This window comes from Dioscorea cayenensis, chromosome 5 (genome assembly GCF_009730915.1).
Source record: "Dioscorea cayenensis subsp. rotundata cultivar TDr96_F1 chromosome 5, TDr96_F1_v2_PseudoChromosome.rev07_lg8_w22 25.fasta, whole genome shotgun sequence".
NCBI lineage: Eukaryota > Viridiplantae > Streptophyta > Magnoliopsida > Dioscoreales > Dioscoreaceae > Dioscorea > Dioscorea cayenensis.
Window position 1 is genome coordinate 17,467,256 of NC_052475.1, and position 20,136 is coordinate 17,487,391.

The following is a 20,136-nucleotide window of genomic DNA, read 5'->3' on the forward strand; positions in this document are numbered from 1 at the left end:
TCAGTTACGTATTGTTTTTATTTATTCTGTTGAGCACATGTATTTTTATTTTTTATTTTTTGATTTTACGTACTGCCAAATATGGCAGAATAGAGATTGATTAAAGTTAAATAAAATCCAGATTTTTAAAAATTTATGTGGTTAGTGATTAAAAACAAAATAAATAACAATACTAGCGTCCTGCATTCATGAATGGACATCCAGATTTTTTTGAAATTTTTCTGTGGTAAGTAGTTAAAAAGTAAATAAATAATAATAACAGCTTTTCAGCATTCATGAATGGGACACATCCAGATATTTTGAACTTTCTCTGTGGCAAGCATTTTAAAGCTGAATAAATAATAATAATAATAATAAAAGTTTTGTGCATTATTCGTGAAAGGTCCCGTTCTCCTTTTAATCAATTTGCGTAGGTCCCCTTGGTCTCATCATTGCATTGAAAAATTAAAATCAATGTTCTTGCTCCCAGCTTGTGTGTCTAAACAAACAAAAATGAGCTGTTATATTCTTAGTTTTATTTTTTTAAAATATATAATTTTAACAAACCAGTTAACATAATTGTTTGAGTTTAGCTACAAAATTTTTTCATATTTCACACTATTTTAATAAAAATTATTTCACTAAATATATAAAAATTTCAATGAGCTATTTTTTTAATTCCAATCAACTCATCATAGCCAAATAATTTATAGGAGATGATATAAACTCATCTATAACTCTGATAAATTTTTTAGTCTGACGAGTTCGTTATTATTACAATGACTTTTTTTTTTTGTCTGGACGAGAGTAAATTTACTTCCCATTAAGAGTAAAATTGAAAAAAATGGTGGATGATAAAATAAGGGTACAATTTTAAAAATTATAATTAAATTTAAAAAGAAAATAAATTGGTTTGAATTCCGGAGGTTTTTGGGATATTTACAAAGTGAAGGGATGTTTTGGTCATCTACAATCTACACATGGACCTTGTGGTCCCTTTCACAAAATATAGAGTGAATGCGACCTAACAAAAGATGGAAGATAGCTCAATGTATTATATATATATATATATATATATATATATATATTATAGTTTTTTTCATAGACTTATTAAATATTTATTCTCAATTGTCATTTACATCAGGTACCCCATGCACCCAACCACACAATTTGAGATAAGTTGTACCCTTATCCTATTGAAATTTTTTTTAAAAAAATAAATATATTACATTTATTATTTTTGAAATAAATTAACAATAATTTATTATTGTTTAAATTTTTTAAATTTTAATATATATTTTTTTATTACTAGTTTTTAAGTTATGAACTTTAGTTAGCGAAAATAAAAGTTTTGTTTGTAATTTTATATTTAAAAATTAATGATTTTTTGATCTATTAATATCGGATCATTTGTATAGGATAATTATGTTTTTGCGGAAGGATTAAATTCAAATATTAGCATATGCCTCTTGATGTAGTTTATCTGCATTTCATTTATAAAAAAATTTTAAAAATATTTTTCATTTTAAAACCACTTCCTATAATGTAAAGTTTATAAAAAAAATATTGGGCGATTTTATGTGAAAAATTGGAACATGCACATTTGAAAAAAAGACCTCACAAAAATACTTAAGGTTTTGTGGTGACCCAATGTATTTTGTGTGTGTGTGTGTGTTTTTGGTGGTGTGTGTGTGTTTTTGGTGGAGTTTTTTTGCTTTGTCGGTGGTTGTGTCCATGGTTAGTGAATGGGTTATTTTTTATTGTACTGTCATTCTACTCTCGCATGGGTGTGATAGGTTTTGTTGTTTGGTTTTTTTTTTTTTAAATTGAAGTGGTTTATTACCTTTTTAAAATATATATATATATTAATATATATATATATATTTATATATAATTTTTCAAAAAATTTACCATCAATTATTGAGGGCAATTTTTCTTATTTGAATGGACGTACGAATGGGATCAGAACTCAGAAGTCTATCCTTTTTTGTGTGAATGGAAAAATGGAACTAAAATTTGAGTGGACATAAGAAGGTAGGTATCAATCTATCTCCCTATCTTGGAGCAAGGATCACAAATGATAGCATGAGGGGACATGGTTGCTGTCATTAATACACACATGACAGAGAAAATTTGGCATATCTTTATATATATATATATATATATATATATATATAACCAATTGTTTATGTCTCTATGGGACAATGTATTTTGCAATGATTTAAAAACCCAATCGAACTGACCAATTCAACCGAGAACCGACCGGTAAAGTGGTCTGATTAGTGATATAAAACACTAAAGAATCGGATTGGTTCAACGGGTTTAATTGGTGAATCGGTGAACCAGTTGAACCGGATCGATGGGTTAATTTATTAATTTAAATTATTTAATTAATTTATTTATTTTATAATTAAAACTTTTAATAAAGTTAATAAACACATTAACTCAATCTACATTTTAGAAGGCAAAAAAGTCAAAAAATAAAAATAAAAAGCAAGATGCATAAAAATATTAATATATTAGAATTTATTATCATTAATTTTTCATGATTAACTTATAATTTTACACTAATCAATAATTAAATCATTATAGTTAAAATGTTAAATTAAACATTTGAACGGTTTGTTTTTTATTTTTTTAATCATTATTATTGTTGTTGTATACTTGTATACTTATATTTTATTTAATTCTTTATTTTTCAATATTTGTTGTATAGTTGTATCCTTATATATTTATATTTTGAAAATTTTAATTTTATGTAAAGTTGAGACTTTGTGACCTTATAAAGGCAATTTAACTTTGCAATATGTAATTTTGTATCTTTTTTATTATTTTTTTATTATTTTTGAAATTATTTTTTACTAATTTTTAAATTTTTTAAAATTTTAAATAATTATTTATTTGAAAAAAATAAATCCGGTTGAAGCGGTTGGACTGGAACCGGTTGCCTAATCGGTTCGACAACCGTTATTAAAACATTGGTATTTTGTTTCAAATTAACATTTTTTTACCACTTGTTAACTAAATTTAAGTTATATGTATTATTTATATACAATAATTATATTTAACCTTTAAGGATGTTTAATGGGAAGGAGGTCTTACAAAAATAGAAGCTAATGTTTTATTAATTATATAAATATGTTTTAAACATTTTACAAAGATAATTGTTTATGTGAATAATGGCTAAACGTGAATATTTGCCAACAAAGAGTTCTATTTTAAACCAGTAGTTTTGGTTTTTTAAATATTGGAACATAAATTTGAATTTAAAATGAAGGTTTGGTTTTCGTTTTTATTCTAAGACAATTCAATTTCAATCTTGGTTTCAAAGAGTTCGGTTTCAAAAAATTTGTAATCTTAATTTTTTGTTTTTAAAATTATATTTCAAAGATAATTGAACAAATGAAGATGGATGAAGAATGATTTATATTTTATAAATAAAAATAATAAATTGCATCTCTCCATGTAAGCCTTGGACAAATCAAATATTTCAAATATATATATATATATAATAACTAAAACAGTTTCATCAAAATAGTTAAAAATTTATAATATTATATTGTCAAATTGTCAATATATATATTATGTTCATAATTAAAAACAGAACAAAAATTAGAGGTTTGGTTTTTAGTTCCAAGTTTTGGTTTCTAATATGTAAAAATTGGAACAATAAAAAATATTCCGATTTGGTTAAACCTACTCATGGAAAATGAAAAATAATGAGAGAATTATTTATTAATTCTAATTTTTGCTCAAATTATGGGGCTAATTAATTGCTTCTTGAACCCTACATTGCAAAATTCGCACTTCCGGCGAATTTTGCAATGTAGGGTTCAAGAAGCAATTAACCAAATGGCCTCTCTTAAAAGTCAAAGGATAGCGTTAATTACAAACAAGTCACACGTAGCATTAAATTTCTTTACTACATTTATAATTTAAATTAAATTAAATTTTATTTTTTTAATAAAAGAAATAAGGTTGTTTGGGATTTTTGTCGATAGTCATTTTAGGAATAGCCGAAATTAAACTCCAAAGTTCTAGTAAGATAATAGCACATATGTTGTTGAGATTGCAATTGTGTTTAATATCTGTGCGTGTCACTGATTTTTGTTAAATTGGAGTGTTTGTAGTTTATTTATCAATTCGTATATATACACATTATCAATGATAAAATTTTTATGTAATACAAATTCACATTATTTCAGAATAAACTAATACCACCTCACTTGATTGTCTGGATTGGGATTTTCTTCATGCGATTTTGGTGGACTTTGGTTTTCCCTCTGCCTGGACTGAATTACTTATGTGGTGTGTTTCTTCGGTTCAGTTTTGTGTCTCTTGTGGTAATTTTGTTTCTGATTTGATATCCCCTAGCCGGGGGCTTCGATAGGGTGATCCTTTGTCGCCATATCTTTTTATCTTGTGTATGGAGGCTTTTACGGTGTTGATCAAACGACAAATCCAAGTGGGCGCTCTCCATGGCTATAAGGTGGCTAGGAGAGGACCAATCATCTCTAGCTTACTCTTTGCAGATGATAGTCTTGTTTTCTTCAGGGCGACCACTGGTGAAGCTGTTGTTATGGATGCTGTGGTGAAGGATTTTGCATGTGCCTCGGGTTTGGAGATCAACTGTAGAAAGTCTTCCATTATATTTAGCAAAAATACACCTTTATTGGTACGTGCCCAGGTTGGCCATATCCTTGGAGTACGGGAAGCGACAAGGCAGGTGAAATATCTGGGTCTTCCATTAGTTTTTGGAAGAAAAAAGTTGGCTGCTTTTCAATTCATTCGGGACAGGGTTAGGAGTCGCTTGAACATATGGAATCAACGGTTTTTATCTCGTGCGGGTAAGATGATTCTGTTGAAGGCGGTTGTTCAGGCAATTCCTAACTATTGTATGAATGTTTACCTTCTACCAAGGGTTCTCTGTCGAGAGCTTGAACGGATGATGAACTCCTTCTGGTGGAACAACAATCGTGGCCGGGGTAAAGGTATTAATTGGTTATCATGGGGGTCAATGTGTGCTCCAAAGGAAGTTGGAGGGCTGGGTTTTAGGTGTCTACATGATTTTAATGTTGCCCAACTTGGAAAGCAGGCATGGAGACTACTACTACATCCTCAGTCTTTGGTTGCCCAGGTGATAAAGGCGCGGTATTACCCTCATTGCTCTTTCTTGGAGGCCCAGGTGGGACACAATCCGAGTTTCACTTGGCGTAGTATCTTGGCTTCACAACCTTTAATTCGCCAAGGTGTTCGTTGGCGAGTTGGGAATGGCCAGACTATTCATATTTGGAACATTGCATGGCTACCAGATGATCATTGCCCATATGTTACCTCTCAACATGTTTTGGATACGTCTTTAGAGCATGTGGCGGATCTATTTCAGCAGGATGGGAGTGGGTGGGATTTGCGGAAGCTTGGGGAATTCAATGTCCGTGATAGGGAGTTGATTCTACAGATCCCACTTAGCTTTCAACAACCACCGGATTCAATCTTTTGGTGGCCGGAGAGGTCAGGCCGGTATACAGTGAAGAGTGCTCATCACCTTGCTTCTTTGGGGGGCATCATCGAGGATGGCAACTTACAATTAGTAGTTTGGGCACGGATCTGGAAATTATGCATTCCTCGGGCTGCACAGGAATTCATGTGGCGGATGGTAAAGGACTGCTTACCAACAAAGTTGAATCTTATTCAGAAACATGTTGATTTGGATCCTGTGTGTTGTGTTTGCCATGGGGCACTTGAGTCAACCATTCATATTATGTTTGATTGTCCTTTTGCAAGAGATTGCTGGAGTCTACTACATATTCATAATCCTTGGGTGATTCAAAACACGCCTTGCGGGGTTCTGTCACAATGTTGGGTGGCGCTAACGGATGATTAGTGTGCTTTGTTCTCAATTTTATGTTGGCGTATATGGCGCCACCGAAATGAGGTGCTGTGGAGGGGCAAATTTGTGCAGCCTACTGTTTTGACGAATTCCGCATATCATTTCTTACATCGTTGGCAGGAGGAGCAATGGGCAAGGGTCGCATCGGATGTGCGTATTGTCCCTCATGGGGCTGCAATAGTGTGGTCTCCTCTTCCTTCAGGTTGGCTAAAGATGAACACTGATGCTGCTGTCTCAGCTATTGGGGGACACGTGGGGTTGGCTTGGATTCTACGAAGTCCGGACTTGTCGGTGGTTGCCGCGGCAGCTATTCCTATTGCTAGGGTGTTAAATGTCGAGCTGGCGGAGGCCTTAACCATTCGGGAGGCTCTCTCTTGGTTGAAGGATAATCATTTTAGTAATGTTTATTTGGAATCAGATGCACAACAGGTCATCACAGCGATTCACAATTCAGAACTTGTCCATTCTGAGTTGGATTTGATTGCTTCTGATTGTATGTGTCTTCTTTCTTCTTTGGCAAATGTTAGTTGCGTGTTTGTCCGGCGATCAGCAAACATGGTGGCAGATGCGTTAGCAAAAACTGCTTGTTCTTTGTCTGATCGCATGCTTTGGGAGAATACCACTCCCCCTATGTTATCTTCTTTTTTTAATGAGTAATCCAGGTGTTGATCTCAAAAAAATAAAAAATAAAAAATAAAAAATACCACCTCACTTTATGTCAAGTATTCATGAATAAAAGGAAACAATGGCGAGGAAAAAAAATTAAGAAAGGAATTCAAAGAGCCATGTTCTAATGTTCCTTTGAGCATGTACAAACACCAACACGAACCTCTAACCTTGTGTAACAAGGTCTGATTTAATGATTTAATTAATTTTAATTCTTCATTTCTTTGAAAAGTCTTCTTAGTCTCACTCTCACATGATATTATGCTTTGGTTTTGGTTCTGTAGTCAATGGAACATCTAGATTTCCTAATTAATGATTTGTGACCAAATCAACTCATTAACTAATATTTTTTTTTTCAAATGCGATAAGCACAACGAGTGAAGGGTGTGCACAAGACATGAGGGTTGGTCATTTGACCAATGCACCCTCATCTAAAGTGCTTAAGATTTATATTTATATTGGGGATCTGTCACCACCATAGGCATTTAACGGGATTCAAATTTGAGATACTTGAAAATTTCATATCATGTCTTTCACAATGGACTAGCAACACTCGGCTAGAAACCTTTTCACATTAACTAGCATTATTATTCATTTGTTTTCGTTTATTGGATATATATATATATATATATATATGTGTGATAGATCTCTAAAAATAGCTTATATTTGCGCTTAAATGGATAGTAATATATTAATAATATATAAAAGATTTTTTAAATTGTGGACAACAATGAGATGTAGAATTTTCAAAAATGTAAAAGTGAAAATAAATTTAAAAAAAAAAAATTGAACGAAGATATCAAAGAGTTTCGGGATTTTGAAGCAAACAAGCTCATAATAATGGTAAAAAAAAAATTAAGAAGGAGATTCAAAACTAAAAGAAATAGGAAGAAATCAATTGTTAAGAGATTATTATGATCGTATTAATAAAATAAAATAAAAAGGTAATTTTTGTGTTAAAAAATATAAAATAAAAGCATTGAAACCAAATCAAACATGTTTGCATGTTATGTTCTTTTAAAAGTAAATATAATATATGTTAAGGAAAAGGAAGAATATAGATCGACCATAAGATCAGCATTGTGTCAAAAAGTATAATGCAATAGTTATTTTTTATATTTTAAATTTTTTAATTGGGTTCGTCATCCTCATATAATGCAAATCATAGATTCATAGTAAATAATATATTGTCAACTTGAATGCGGTTGAGTGAGTGGCTAATGATGCTAAACTGCCACTAAGATTTTTAACCCTTTTTAATTATTCAAATGATGAAAATTTTATAGGAGTTGCAAATTTGAATTTCGAGCTTGTAATCTTATAGAAAAATGGATGAGATTACGAGCCCATGGGCTAGCCCAATAATTTTTTAATACATAATCAATTACTTCTTTATTAAAGAATATTAATGCTTATCTATCACACACCAATATTTATATTAATGGCAAACATTATTATAAAATGGAAATATGATGAAAGAATACAGGGAGAAAATCTGGAAATAATCATATATGTGAATTATTATTGTTATTTAGGAATTAATATTTTCTTTTATTTATTTTTTCTATATGTTTTTATCTTTATTTTTAATCTTTTTTAATTGATTTTTTTTAAACGACAAACATCATTAAAGAAATAAACTAGTAAGGAGGTGCACTATTTAAAGTGAAACATCCAATTTATAAAATATTATATTACCTGAGAAATTATATTTTTGGAAATAATCATATGGATTAATATTAATTAATTAACTCTTGGCTTAATCTTCCTGCCCAAAAAGCCCCCATTCCATAGAAGGACAACTTGACCCTCTTTGGATGAATACCACGTGGCACTGTCTGCCATTATCAAACCAATTACTTAATTAATTATTAATTAAGCCAATATTATTATATTAAAGGCACATTACTAGCTTTGCTTTTCCAGACAACCCGCCAAAGTTTATTTATTTTTTAATTATATTTTCCCAAAACATACTTAAATATATAATGTTAATATTCGTTTCCTTCACTTTGCTATTTTCGCATTCATCCCACAAACTTTTCATTTTGACCCCACATGTTAATGGAAATCATACAAAGGTTTACTGTCTCACCATTTTTTTATTACCATAATTTCATTTTGTGTCTTTTAACAAATTGTTCTTCAAAACAGTGATTTTTAAATGTTTTTGGCAAGTAATTATATATAAGTATATAAAATAGTTACGTGGTGAGAATAGTGACCCATGAGACAATTTCACTAAAAAAAATGGGTTTTAAAAAGTATTAGATATTTCAAAGAATATTTGTCATTATTAGTAAGTTCTTTAATCAACAAACCAATATTGAAGCATGATAATTACCTAAAGGTAAGATATCTAATTTACACTGAGGAGGCTTAATTAATGTTTTACTTATGTATAATAATACGAAAGGCCATGTGTGGAGTGATTTGTCCTGGTTGTTGAAAAAAAAAACTAACGAACTAACTAATGATGATTTATTATATAGATTAAAAAATTACAACAAACAGAAAAATTAATTACCATGAGGCATTCTTCTCGGCTTTTCATAGGAGTTTTTAAAATTTTGCGAGGAGTTTTAAGGCAATATCATATAAAATAATATAAATAAACAACTCCTACCATAGTAACTATTGCATATCTTAAATTTCAAAAGTCTTATGAACATTTATTGCATAAATAATTAGGTGTAATTAATATTTTTAATTATGAATATTATAATTAATATAAATAAAAATTTAAATGTTATTAAAAAATTTAAAATTGTTCCTTGAAATGCTCTTGGAGTAGATTATACATCAGTTTTGAGGTAATATCATATATAAAATAATATAACTAAGCAACTCCTACCATGAAGCTATTGTATACCTTGAATTTCAAAGGTCTTATGAACATTTATTGTATATATAATTAGGTGTAATTAATTTTTTAAATTATTAATATTATAAGTAATAAAAATAAAAAGTTAAATATTATAAAAGAAATTAAAAATTGTTTTTGAAACATTCTCGGAATAAATTATACATTAACTTTAATAGCATGTATAGATTTTATTTGTAAATTATATATTTAATTTAATAGTATGTATATATTTTATTATTATAATAAGAGGTTTAGTAGTTATTAACTGTTCTAATATTTTATTGCCATTTAGTTTCCTTCCACACAATTGCAACAATCAACTACTGATTGTGCTTTGACATGAATTTATAGCATTAATCAATTATTAGTAATGTATGTATATAAAATTTCAGATGCATGTATATTTGTGAAGATAAAATAGTCATAATATATATGAAATCATGTAAAAGAACATGAAGTAAAAAAGGAATAAATAAGATTACTCATTGTTCATTCCGAATTTCTCCTCAAGACAAGGAGTTTGGAAAGAACAAAAAATTTATAAATACCGGTCTTAATTATTAAAAAAATATTACAATTATTCAATCTTTAATTAAAAAAAATGACAATAAACTATTATATTCCTAGTTGTTAAAACTTTAAAGACCTGATTTTTTTTTAATAAAAATATATATTTATTTTGAATGGGTGCATTCAATTTTTTTTAAATTTTTTGTATTTACAAAAACGACAAGCACCACCCTGTAAAAAAAATTATCAGGGGATAGACACTTATAAAGGGCACCTCAATTACCTATGCCACGTGTATGTTTATGATATGTTCATGAGAAGTGATTTTAAATGGGAAAGCGGGGGAAGTACCATTTCGTTTAAGTGGGAAAAAATAATATCACTCATGACATTTTTTATGTTCATTTTGTCGTAAAAATGAGAATAGAAACGGAGAATTTATGTGTTATATGAAGTTGTATGAGTTCAAAAAAGATTTTGGAAACAAGGGGAAGTGAGTTTTTATAAATTGATTCACTTGCATTCACTTTAGTGAAAAAAATATAAAAATAAATTTAACTCAAAATTCACTTTAAATAAAAGTTAGGACAAATAAACATATGAAATGAAGAAAGTTAACCCATTTCTCCACTTTAGTTCAAATAAATAGGTTCTTAGAAAAATTTAAAAAATTAAACTGAGGTAATAAATTTTTCATTCTATACCACCGATCTTGTCTTTCCCACTATTGCATTGGCTACCTGTGGCTTGATGGTGCATGCACTTTTTCTTTGAACTTTCTCAACCGTTCATAATTTACTAATATAAGAACTACATATTTTACTTAAAATGCACACAACCTATTAATTAAGAAGCCAATAAATATAAATACTTAAACAAAAATCTAAGAAAAATCAAAGAAAGATTCTTTTTAGATATATTTGACAAAACAAGAACAGGAGGTTTAATTATTTAAATAGGATTGATTAGGAAATTGTCGGTTGGATTAATGATACCTTCCATCGTAGTTAATTAACCAGGGTCCCACCACTTCCTTTGCTCACAGCAACTATAATTTTTTTTAACTAAATAATTAAGATCTTATTCATATTTCAAACTTTTATTATTTTAAAATTTAAAAATAATTCAAAGGTGTATCGTTATTATCAGAATTATATTTACTTCCATGTTGTGCATGGTTGGTTGTATCTGTTTTTGTTAGTTTTTTTTTTGAGTGTACACCTCTAATGTTTTTGAAATTCTTATTATTATCTTGTATTAATATATATGATTTATTTATATTATTAAAAATCAAAATACTTTATTTTTTTAAAATTATAACAAATATATAACATAGAAGATATATATACATATTATTTTTAAAAAATATGGATAAATTATTTTTAAATTATTTAAAAATAACAATACAACACACGCTAAACAACAACAAAGTCTATCGAAGAGGATTATATAATTAAAAATCTTATATATATATATATATGAAAAAGAATTCGTGGATTTTTTTTGTTACAACAATAAGTAAATGACAACATATTTGACTTTCATGCAATATGTCCACGTTTGAAATGTAAAAAAGTGTGTAGTGTTCCGGTGATTTTGTTTTAAAAAAAAAATATTAAAAAAAAAATATGAAAAGATGTGGGCAAATACTGAAAGAAATGAGGTGGTAACCGGCTGGCGACGGTAATGGAAAGGACAAGTGTAGGTGGAGGGGGGACAGAACGCCGACAAAGGCCAACCGAGTCACATGAATGTCTCCGGGGACCAACTAAAACGAGTCTGACGCGTTCTACGAACTAAATCGCGTTTCCCATCCTTTGGTTGGGAAACGCGATACGGCTTTTTTGGATTTACATATTGGTCCCTTGTGTTTTTTGAAATTATTTATTGTCCTCACACTATAAAATTGACGTTATTTTATTTTAAAGTCTAATCAAACTCTAAAATCGAATAATTAAATAGGAAAACTTGTTAACTGATCTTAAATTTAATTTTTAAAATAAATTTAAATAAAAATATCATATATATATATATACATATATTCCTTTTATATTTTGTTGTCACAAAATCACATCATAATGTTTTGAACAAACTAACTTCAATTTCAATTATTTAGGTAATAATTTATTTTATCTTAATAATATATGCAAGTCTGTCAAGTCACAACATACACTAATATCACAGATTCACAATAGCTAATTAAAAAGTTATTTAACTTTCACCAGTAAATTTAAAGATTTATCTTTCTTATAAAATATCAAAATATGTTTAATCGTTAGTGTATAAATATATATAGAAATTTATTTATTTAAAAAAAAATAAAAAAAAAACAAAAATCACCAACATACCAACTTTTATTTTATATCTCAACCACAAATTGAATTGAGAAAACTAAAGTCACTTGATTTTTTTTTGTTTTTTGGGCGTGGGAGTCAAATAATCTGACTTCTCGGGTAGCGTCAGTGTGTCACTATTTATAGCCAAGAAAAAAAAAACCTTAAAAAAAAATTACATAATTTAAAAAAAAAATAGAGAAACGCGTTTGAAAATCAGAAGTTAATAATAGTCCAAAAGAAAAGCGAGGAAGGGAAACGGAAACGAGAGCGTTGGGGGGAGAGGGACAAGGGTGGGGCCCAATCGGCGGGGAGGCAGCCATCCACCGCTCCCCTTGTCTGCTACCATCCCGCACGCTCGCATCTCCCTCTCCACACGTGTCACTCTCCCCGCCTTATATACCCCCCCTCATCCTCTCCCTTCCATCTCTCCGTCTCTCCCTCCCAACCAAACCCTAACCCCCACCACCACCAACACCACCACCATGTCCACCGACACTGCAAGAAGCTCTACGGAATCCAACGTCTCCGGCCTCGACTACGAGGAGACCGAGCTCAAGCTTGCCCTCCCTGGTGCCTCTCGCCCTCCCGCCGCTGACGTCGACCGCAAGCGTGGCTTCTCGGAGACCGTCGCCGAACTCTCCCTTGGAGCTTCTCGCACTGACTCCCCTAACGGCGATTGCTCCGATGACTCTCAGACCTCCGTTGCCGGGAAACCTCCTGCCGCCAAGTGAGTCTCTTGCTTTTGATGGATTCGGCCCTTTGGTTGTCTGTAGTGTTTTATTGGTTGTTTCATTACTGGTATACCTGTGGTTTAGGGCGCAGGTGGTTGGGTGGCCGCCGGTGAGGAATTTCAGGAGGAACGCGCTGAAGACCTGCACCTATGTCAAGGTCGCTGTTGATGGCGCGCCGTATCTCCGGAAGGTTGATCTTGAGACGTATGGAGGGTATGAGCAGCTGCTGGCTTCCCTCCAGGATATGTTCTCCTGTTTCACCATTCGTATGTCAATTGAGCCTGATCTCCTGTTGATTTGATTCTAATGTGTTTGCTTGTTGGTGATGGTGGTTTTGAACGTGATTGTATTTGCAGGCAAGTATCACACTGAGAGTAAGCTTGTGGATCCTGTGAATGGGACGGAGTATGTGCCGACGTATGAGGACAAGGATGGTGACTGGATGCTTGTGGGCGATGTTCCATGGAAGTGAGTATCGTTTTACTTTTCTGGTTATATTGGATGAAAAGTCTGTATTTTGTCATCTATTTCCATGTCCTTGATGCAAATTTGCAGCTTTAGGTAACATATCTGTTGATTTAGAGCCTTTGATGTGTTAATTGTGTAAGCTTGAATATGTATAGTTTCTGCTTGTTGTGTTGTAATTACTTACAAGATAATGATGTTCTGAGTATTCAAGATTGGACAAAGAAATTGTAGATAAGAATTAATGTTATCAACCAGATTTGCAGTTATGAGGGAAGTGGTTGGGTGAATTTCTGGATTTCCGACATTAGGTAAAATCTGAATATGTTTAGGATCTGATTGGAGAAAGTTTGAGAGATGTAAGAAATGCCTCTGCACAATGAAAGCAGGATCAATAAAGCTGTTAGTCCTAGTATACCCATTGCTTTGTGCTTTTTGAACGATCCACCTTCTCTCCGTGGGGTTTGATCACTCATGTTGTATTTGATGGATGTTACTGTTTGATTTTTATTTTTATTTTTGTTGAGATTGTATTATATGATTTGATCTGGGAAGAGAGATATTTCTTCACCAGATTTTGTTACTCTTTTGTTGATTGAGAGGTATAAATATACACAACCACATATGCTGATGTTGCCATGACCGATCATCTTCTCATGCTCCTAGAAAACAAGGCTTTTCTACTTCAGTGTGGTTTTATGGATCTGATTCCATCTTTTTATTTTGCAACGTGTTCAAAATTGTGAAATCCATGATATGTGATGACAAGCATTTCATTTCACATATAATATAAGTTAGCCATAGATGCTACTCAGTTTGAAACTTTCCGCAAACCTTACTATTGAAATCCTCCCCGAATTAGCCTTTTTTTTCCTTGTCAATTGATACGTTTATGTTCTGAGCTTTACATCAATGTATTTCTGGCAGTTCTGACCAATTATTTATCATTTGCAGAATGTTTGTGGCATCATGTAAGCGCATCCGGTTAATGAAAAGCTCCGAGGCTGTCAATTTAGGTAATCAAACTTTTAAAATTTTAATTTACTTTGTTTTCCTTGAATACAAATGAAATTTGTGAGAGCATGCACATTTAAATTCATGTAAATATGCAAAATCCTTGATCACAAAAATGCGCAAATCCTAGAAATTCAGCATCGGAAGTTAAAGCACATCTGTTGTAATGAGCTAAATTGAGCTTAACCATTTGGCCTGTTGATTTTCTTGTGATTGCAGCTCCAAGAGAAACTACTGGATGCACAAAAACACGATGAACTGGGAGCTATCCGCAATTGGTACCGAGCCACATTGTACAGTGATTCCGCTTCCTTTTGTTTCTTTCTTTGTTTTGCGATTTTGAGGGATCGGAAATAAGCTGTTGTAGTTACCATTTTGTGTTTTGGTTTGATGAGAAATACAAATACATACCTTACAATTAATTGTGTGTGTTATGTTGTCAATAAGAACAAGACATTGTTGTCCAAGTGAAGTTAAAACTTGTGTTCATCCTGCTAAAATCTCAACTTGTTTCAACATTCCATAATCTTCCAGGGTTATCTGTGCTTGTGATTTTTGCTAGCATTTGATAGCAAATGGTTTATATGCCTTTTGTTTTGGCCTTCAAATTCTCAAATTGTTTTATAAGTGAACAATCATCTGTATGGATCAAAACCCTTTATTTATGGATCAGGATTCAAAGATCTTGGATCAAGCTCTTTGGTTTTTAGTATTAATGGTATGTTTTGGCTTTTAATTGGGAAATAATGCGCTAATATAAAAAGTTGTGTGTTTTCTTTAATGATAAACAACATTAGATAATTTAAACTAATCAAATATAACCAAATGGCGGGGGCTTTGTAAGAAACCAAAATACAAAGATTATTATTAATGGGTTGAAGACCATATCTCGAGGCAACTAGTGATTAGAACGATCTGGTTTACCATCTTATCCACGACCATTCTTTGTCAGACGGTGATGGTTCACCGTACGGTTGGACCCCACATTAACAGTGTGGCAGTGATGCGACACCCAAACAAACAACCCCAAAGACCTTTTTTTCAAAAACATCCGTAAAATTCCTAAATCACGTAACTATACTTTTAAAAGTTTTGAATTTCTTATTTTTATATAAATTTCCAACATCTAGTTTGTAACATCCACATATATTCATAAACTTTTGGGCAAAAAAAAAAAAAATGCAATTAAGATATTAACAAGAGTTATTATGCACCCAAAAAGATGGACAACTAAATTAAATTTATGAATCAAACGCCGATCAAAGGACACAACTCAACGGTCCAGATGTCAACGGGCGGTGTTGGCGCACGGTAGTTAACGTACGCCACGGCGCACCATTTGTATATTCTTCCTGTCGGGGAGTGAGTTCCGATGGGAGCTCTGGTTTTCCGGTGTAAAAGTTGGGAGGGGGAAATTATTGGAAAGCCACTTCCACTCGTCCCAAGAAGGAGCTCTCCAGATCTATCTCTTCCAATTTGATCTCACCGGGGCTGCTGATCGACAGCTAGCACTCACGTTCTCGTTCTAATCCGTTGTTTTGGATCGAGATTTCAGTTCTGGATCTCCAGATTCATGCCTTTCTGGTGATTTCTAGGGTTTGTATTTCTTCCTTGTGATCATAGCTTCTTTGGTTTTATTTTATTTTATTTTTTTTTGCCCGTTTTGGTAGTGTTATTATATGGATGGTAGGAATTTAGATTTTTAATGGTTTATTGTTTTTATGTCGCTGGCATTGCTGAAATCTAGGGTTTTTGGCTTGGATTCTCTCCTCTCATTGCATTTCTTGTGATTTTCAGGTTTGCATTGGTTTGTTATGAAATAGGTGTGACAAACTTAGCTACTTTGTCTTGTTTCTTCTTTGATGGTTGAGTTTTAGGGTTTGTTTGGCCCTCTTTTCCAGCTCCCAGGGCATTTGCCTTAAAGCCTTCAAGGAAAGGTTCAAGCTTTTGGCTCCACTGATCTCTCAGCTACAGTACGGACAAATACTATTCCAAAAATTTGCCTTCTGTTAAGGTAGATCAAGGTTTTAGCTGAAGCTAAAATCGTCCTTTTGGTCTTAAACTATCTTGATAATTTATCTTCTTGGAGCAAGAGATCTAGGGTTTGAGCTTCAGGACTCCACTTCTTCTAATTGAATTTGTGAGCCCTGCACTCTCTGATGGCGATTTAGGGATTCTTACATATTTTTGACACAATGTGGAAGCAGTTCCTCAGCAAATTGCCTCATAAGTCTTCAAAATCTAGCGTTGGTTCAGATTCAACACAAAACCATTTTGGCAGTAATGCCACAAATTCAGGAAGCTCGATCCAACGAAGTGTAAGCGGTGGTAATGCTGTTTCTGGACGCACGGCTGCCACTGTTAAGCGAATGTCTTCTGCCATCTTCCCATCGAGTGTGGTTGCTGGTATTGAGCCTCTTTTATCATTCAAAGATGTACCCAACCATGAAAAGCCTAACCTTTTCATCAGCAAATTGAATCTTTGCTGTGTTGTCTTTGATTTTTCCAACCCAAATAAGAACTCCGTTGAAAAGGATTTGAAGCATCAGACCCTTATGGATCTTGCTGAATATGTCAGTACCACTACCACTCGATTCACTGAGCCTATGATTGCTGCAAGCTGTAAGATGTTTGCTGCCAACTTGTTCAGGGTTTTTACTCCAAATAATCGATCTAATTCATCTGGTGGTGGGGAGAATGAAGAAGAAGAGCCTATGTTTGACCCATCTTGGTCCCATTTGCAGGGAGTCTATGATTTACTACTTCGGTTTATTGCTTCCTCCTCTCTTGATGCGAAGGTTGGGAAGAAATATGTAGATCATTCTTTCATCTTGAGATTGCTTGAGCTCTTTGATTCAGAGGATCCAAGAGAAAGGGAATGCTTGAAAACAATCTTGCACAGGATTTATGGGAAGTTCATGGTCCACCGGCCCTTTATCCGTAAGGCTGTAAGCAATATTTTCTATAAATTTGTCTTTGAGACAGACAGGCATAATGGGATTGCTGAACTGTTGGAGGTTTTTGGAAGTGTTGTTAGTGGGTTTGCTTTGCCACTGAAGGAGGAACACAAGATCTTTCTGTGGAGAACTTTGATACCTCTGCATAAACCAAGGTCTGTGGGTGTCTACCTTCAGCAGCTGACGTTTTGTGTGTCCCAATTTGTAGAGAAGGAGCCAAAGCTAGCAAGTACTGTGATTATGGGCCTGCTGAAATATTGGCCTGTGACAAATAGTCAGAAAGAGGTGATGTTCTTGAGTGAGTTGGAAGAGGTTTTAGAAGCCACCAACATGGCTGAGTTCCAGAAGTGTATGATTCCATTGTTTAGGCGGATCGGATATTGTCTCAGCAGCTCCCACTTTCAGGTAATCCATTTATTGCCTTAATATAAGTCAGTTAACATTACATGTGCGTCTAGTAGAATCATTACCTATTGTATTTCTTTTCAAACTTGAGTTGTTAAGGCAGTCCATTTCATTGAACTAATAAGTTTTCTTTTATCCTTTTGTTAACTTTGCCATTCTACTCTGGTGGTTCTTTAGAGGATATAGCGATTGTTTTTCTTTTGTAACTATCCCTGTGGTAAATAACCTTTTATGGGTTTTATTTCATAGTCTGGTTGACAACCTGACTAATAGAAAAGTGGAAAGAGCAACTCTTTTCTCCACCTACAAGTATTAAGCTCTTTAATGCATGATTTAAAGGTTACTGAAAGAAGAGTATAACATGATTTTGCATGGATAGTTATGTGATTGCATAGACAAAAAGAATACACTGAATATTTCTCCAGAGTTATGATAGTATGAGGTTTTTTTTTTATGGTGGGTGATAACTTGACAATTTCACGAGGATTTACATTTTGGTGGGAGACAATTTGACAATTTTTTTTTCTTTGACTGCTAGTCTTTGTTTTTCACATATTTAAATCCTACTTTGGACAGAGATGTGTTTAGTTTTTTTCTTGGTTGCAATGCTGAACATGGATCCCCATTACACTATGCATTCATGTTGGTGAAAATGATTCTGGATGAGATTGTTGTTACTTTTATAGTTTGGATGTTCATATAGTGGAGAGATGCCCTTTGTATTAAGGGCTACTTCATGTGGTCAGAATGATTATCCCAAGTTCCAACTGGTCTAAACCCTTGTGAAAATTTCCGTTCACATGTAACAATCTTTTTTGGCACTAGGAAATGGTAACACCAGACAAAATTAGTTGGGGTGGAAGAAAATAAATAAAAACTATTAAGAGAAGGTAAGCAAAGAAGAACCCTTTTTGCATCTGCTATGAATTGAAATGTGGAGGGTGGAAATCATTAAATACAGTGGGTGAAGATGCTTGTTGTAAGCAGAAGAAATTGGGTGGCAAATAAGAAATATTGTCTTCTAAGGTTCTGCACATGATTTTGCTTTTTCTTTTTCTCCTTTTTGAAGGTTAGTTAATAGAAGCGTGTCTTGTTCACTAGACCAGTAATTTTGAAGGTTGATTGATGGAAAGAAACACCATAAGTTAATTGTTCAACTAGTTGGGTTTTTTCCCGTTAGTATCTGAGGCCCACCCACGTCTTTCAGGTTGCAGAACGGGCTTTATTCTTGTGGAACAACGACCATATAGTCACTCTTGTGGCCCATAACCGACAAGTGATAATGCCCCTCATCTTCCCAGCCTTAGAGAGGAATATTCAAAGTCATTGGAACCAAGCTGTTCTAAATGTAACACTGAATGTGAAGAAGATGTTCGCAGAGATGGATGAAGAATTATTTTTATCCTGCGAAAGGAAGTTTGAGGAGGAAGAAGACAAGCTAATTGCATTGGAGGAAAAGCGGAGGATAACTTGGGAAAGGTTGGAGACTGCTGCTGCCTCGCAACCAGTGACCGGAAACACAGCTGTCCTGGTAACACCCATCACCACTCCTAAAATTGCCTCCAGTTTTACTTAGTTAGCCAGCGTGGTTCATCGCCATGTCGTTGCGCATGCTGTATCCTCACTACCAAACAGTGTTGAGGGTACTTGGGTGGTTTAGTAGAAGATTAATATCACTCTTTAATTTTTTTCTTTCCTCTTTAATTTTTGTTGTTGTGGGGATTTGTTGTACTTATTATGGGACTTTGCTGCTGCTCTGAAGGCAGCAAAGCAAGTTGTAATCTGTATTTTGCTATCACCAATCAATCTGTGCCATTAGCCATTTCATTCCATTGTGCCAAAGATACTAGTTGGCTTGTTTTGATTATAACTATTAACTAACAAGTTTTTTTTTTGTTCGTTTATCTATTGTTCTGTTGGTTTCCATTTTGAGTTTTTAATCCAGGTTTTAGTTGTTTGAATAAAGATTTAGAGCGTTTTCAGATATTGTATCTGCTTAAAAGTTAATTTGGGTTTGGGAGTTATGTTGTTCGTTGTGTCAGTTAATGTTTGCTGTTTTGCATGAAGAAGCTAAAAATTTAGTTTGAGTTTTTTACCTGTGGGTTTGGAATTATAGCTGGACATTGTATCTATGGCAAGTGCTTTTCGTGTTTTTTTCCTTTTTATAAATTTTAACAGGTTAAAATTGTTGTAATAAATATAATTTTGAGTCCTTTGATGATTTTTAAAGAAGGGTTGTATAAAGGTTGATAAATAAAATTTATCTCACTAGAGTAAATAAAGATAAAAATCTTATCAGAGAAACAAAAATAAAAAC

General features: G+C 32.8%; 3 protein-coding genes across 4 annotated transcripts; all 3 read left to right on the forward strand.

Annotated features, from left to right (window-relative positions):
• Window positions 1–4,405: 4,405 nt before the first annotated feature.
• LOC120260051 lies at window positions 4,406–6,526 on the forward strand. The gene is made up of 2 exons (XM_039267495.1): window positions 4,406–5,695; window positions 5,864–6,526. Exons 1-2 carry the CDS (start codon window positions 4,406–4,408, stop codon window positions 6,524–6,526), a joined length of 1,953 nt encoding a protein of 650 aa, XP_039123429.1.
• A 6,133-nt stretch (window positions 6,527–12,659) lies between these two features.
• Window positions 12,660–14,973, forward strand: LOC120260427 (auxin-responsive protein IAA1-like). Its single transcript, XM_039267903.1, has 5 exons — window positions 12,660–12,974; window positions 13,063–13,244; window positions 13,335–13,446; window positions 14,398–14,459; window positions 14,677–14,973. Exons 1-5 carry the CDS (start codon window positions 12,730–12,732, stop codon window positions 14,712–14,714), a joined length of 639 nt encoding a protein of 212 aa, XP_039123837.1. The 5' UTR covers window positions 12,660–12,729; the 3' UTR covers window positions 14,715–14,973.
• A 720-nt stretch (window positions 14,974–15,693) lies between these two features.
• On the forward strand, window positions 15,694–19,604 carry LOC120260426 (serine/threonine protein phosphatase 2A 57 kDa regulatory subunit B' kappa isoform-like). 2 transcript variants are annotated; one of them, XM_039267901.1, is made up of 3 exons: window positions 15,694–16,053; window positions 16,255–17,819; window positions 19,027–19,604. In XM_039267901.1, exons 2-3 carry the CDS (start codon window positions 16,653–16,655, stop codon window positions 19,393–19,395), a joined length of 1,536 nt encoding a protein of 511 aa, XP_039123835.1. In that variant the 5' UTR covers window positions 15,694–16,053; window positions 16,255–16,652; the 3' UTR covers window positions 19,396–19,604. The 2 variants fall into 2 exon arrangements, with proteins under 2 accessions (XP_039123835.1, XP_039123836.1); XM_039267902.1 differs by having other exon boundaries at window positions 15,694–16,041.
• Window positions 19,605–20,136: the final 532 nt, after the last annotated feature.

What these genes read in the sequence shown, in the direction of transcription:
- LOC120260051 (XM_039267495.1), top strand. Translation starts at nt 4,406, where the DNA reads ATGGAGGCTTTTACGGTGTTGATCAAACGACAAATCCAAGTGGGCGCT. An exon ending in AACATGTTGATTTGGATCCT is followed by an intron (nt 5,696 to 5,863) that starts GTGTGTTGTGTT and finishes ACGGATGATTAG; the next exon opens with TGTGCTTTGTTCTCAATTTT.
- LOC120260427 (XM_039267903.1), top strand. Translation starts at nt 12,730, where the DNA reads ATGTCCACCGACACTGCAAGAAGCTCTACGGAATCCAACGTCTCCGGC. An exon ending in GGGAAACCTCCTGCCGCCAA is followed by an intron (nt 12,975 to 13,062) that starts GTGAGTCTCTTG and finishes CCTGTGGTTTAG; the next exon opens with GGCGCAGGTGGTTGGGTGGC. An exon ending in GTTCTCCTGTTTCACCATTC is followed by an intron (nt 13,245 to 13,334) that starts GTATGTCAATTG and finishes TTGTATTTGCAG; the next exon opens with GCAAGTATCACACTGAGAGT.
- LOC120260426 (XM_039267901.1), top strand. Translation starts at nt 16,653, where the DNA reads ATGTGGAAGCAGTTCCTCAGCAAATTGCCTCATAAGTCTTCAAAATCT. An exon ending in TCAGCAGCTCCCACTTTCAG is followed by an intron (nt 17,820 to 19,026) that starts GTAATCCATTTA and finishes CACGTCTTTCAG; the next exon opens with GTTGCAGAACGGGCTTTATT.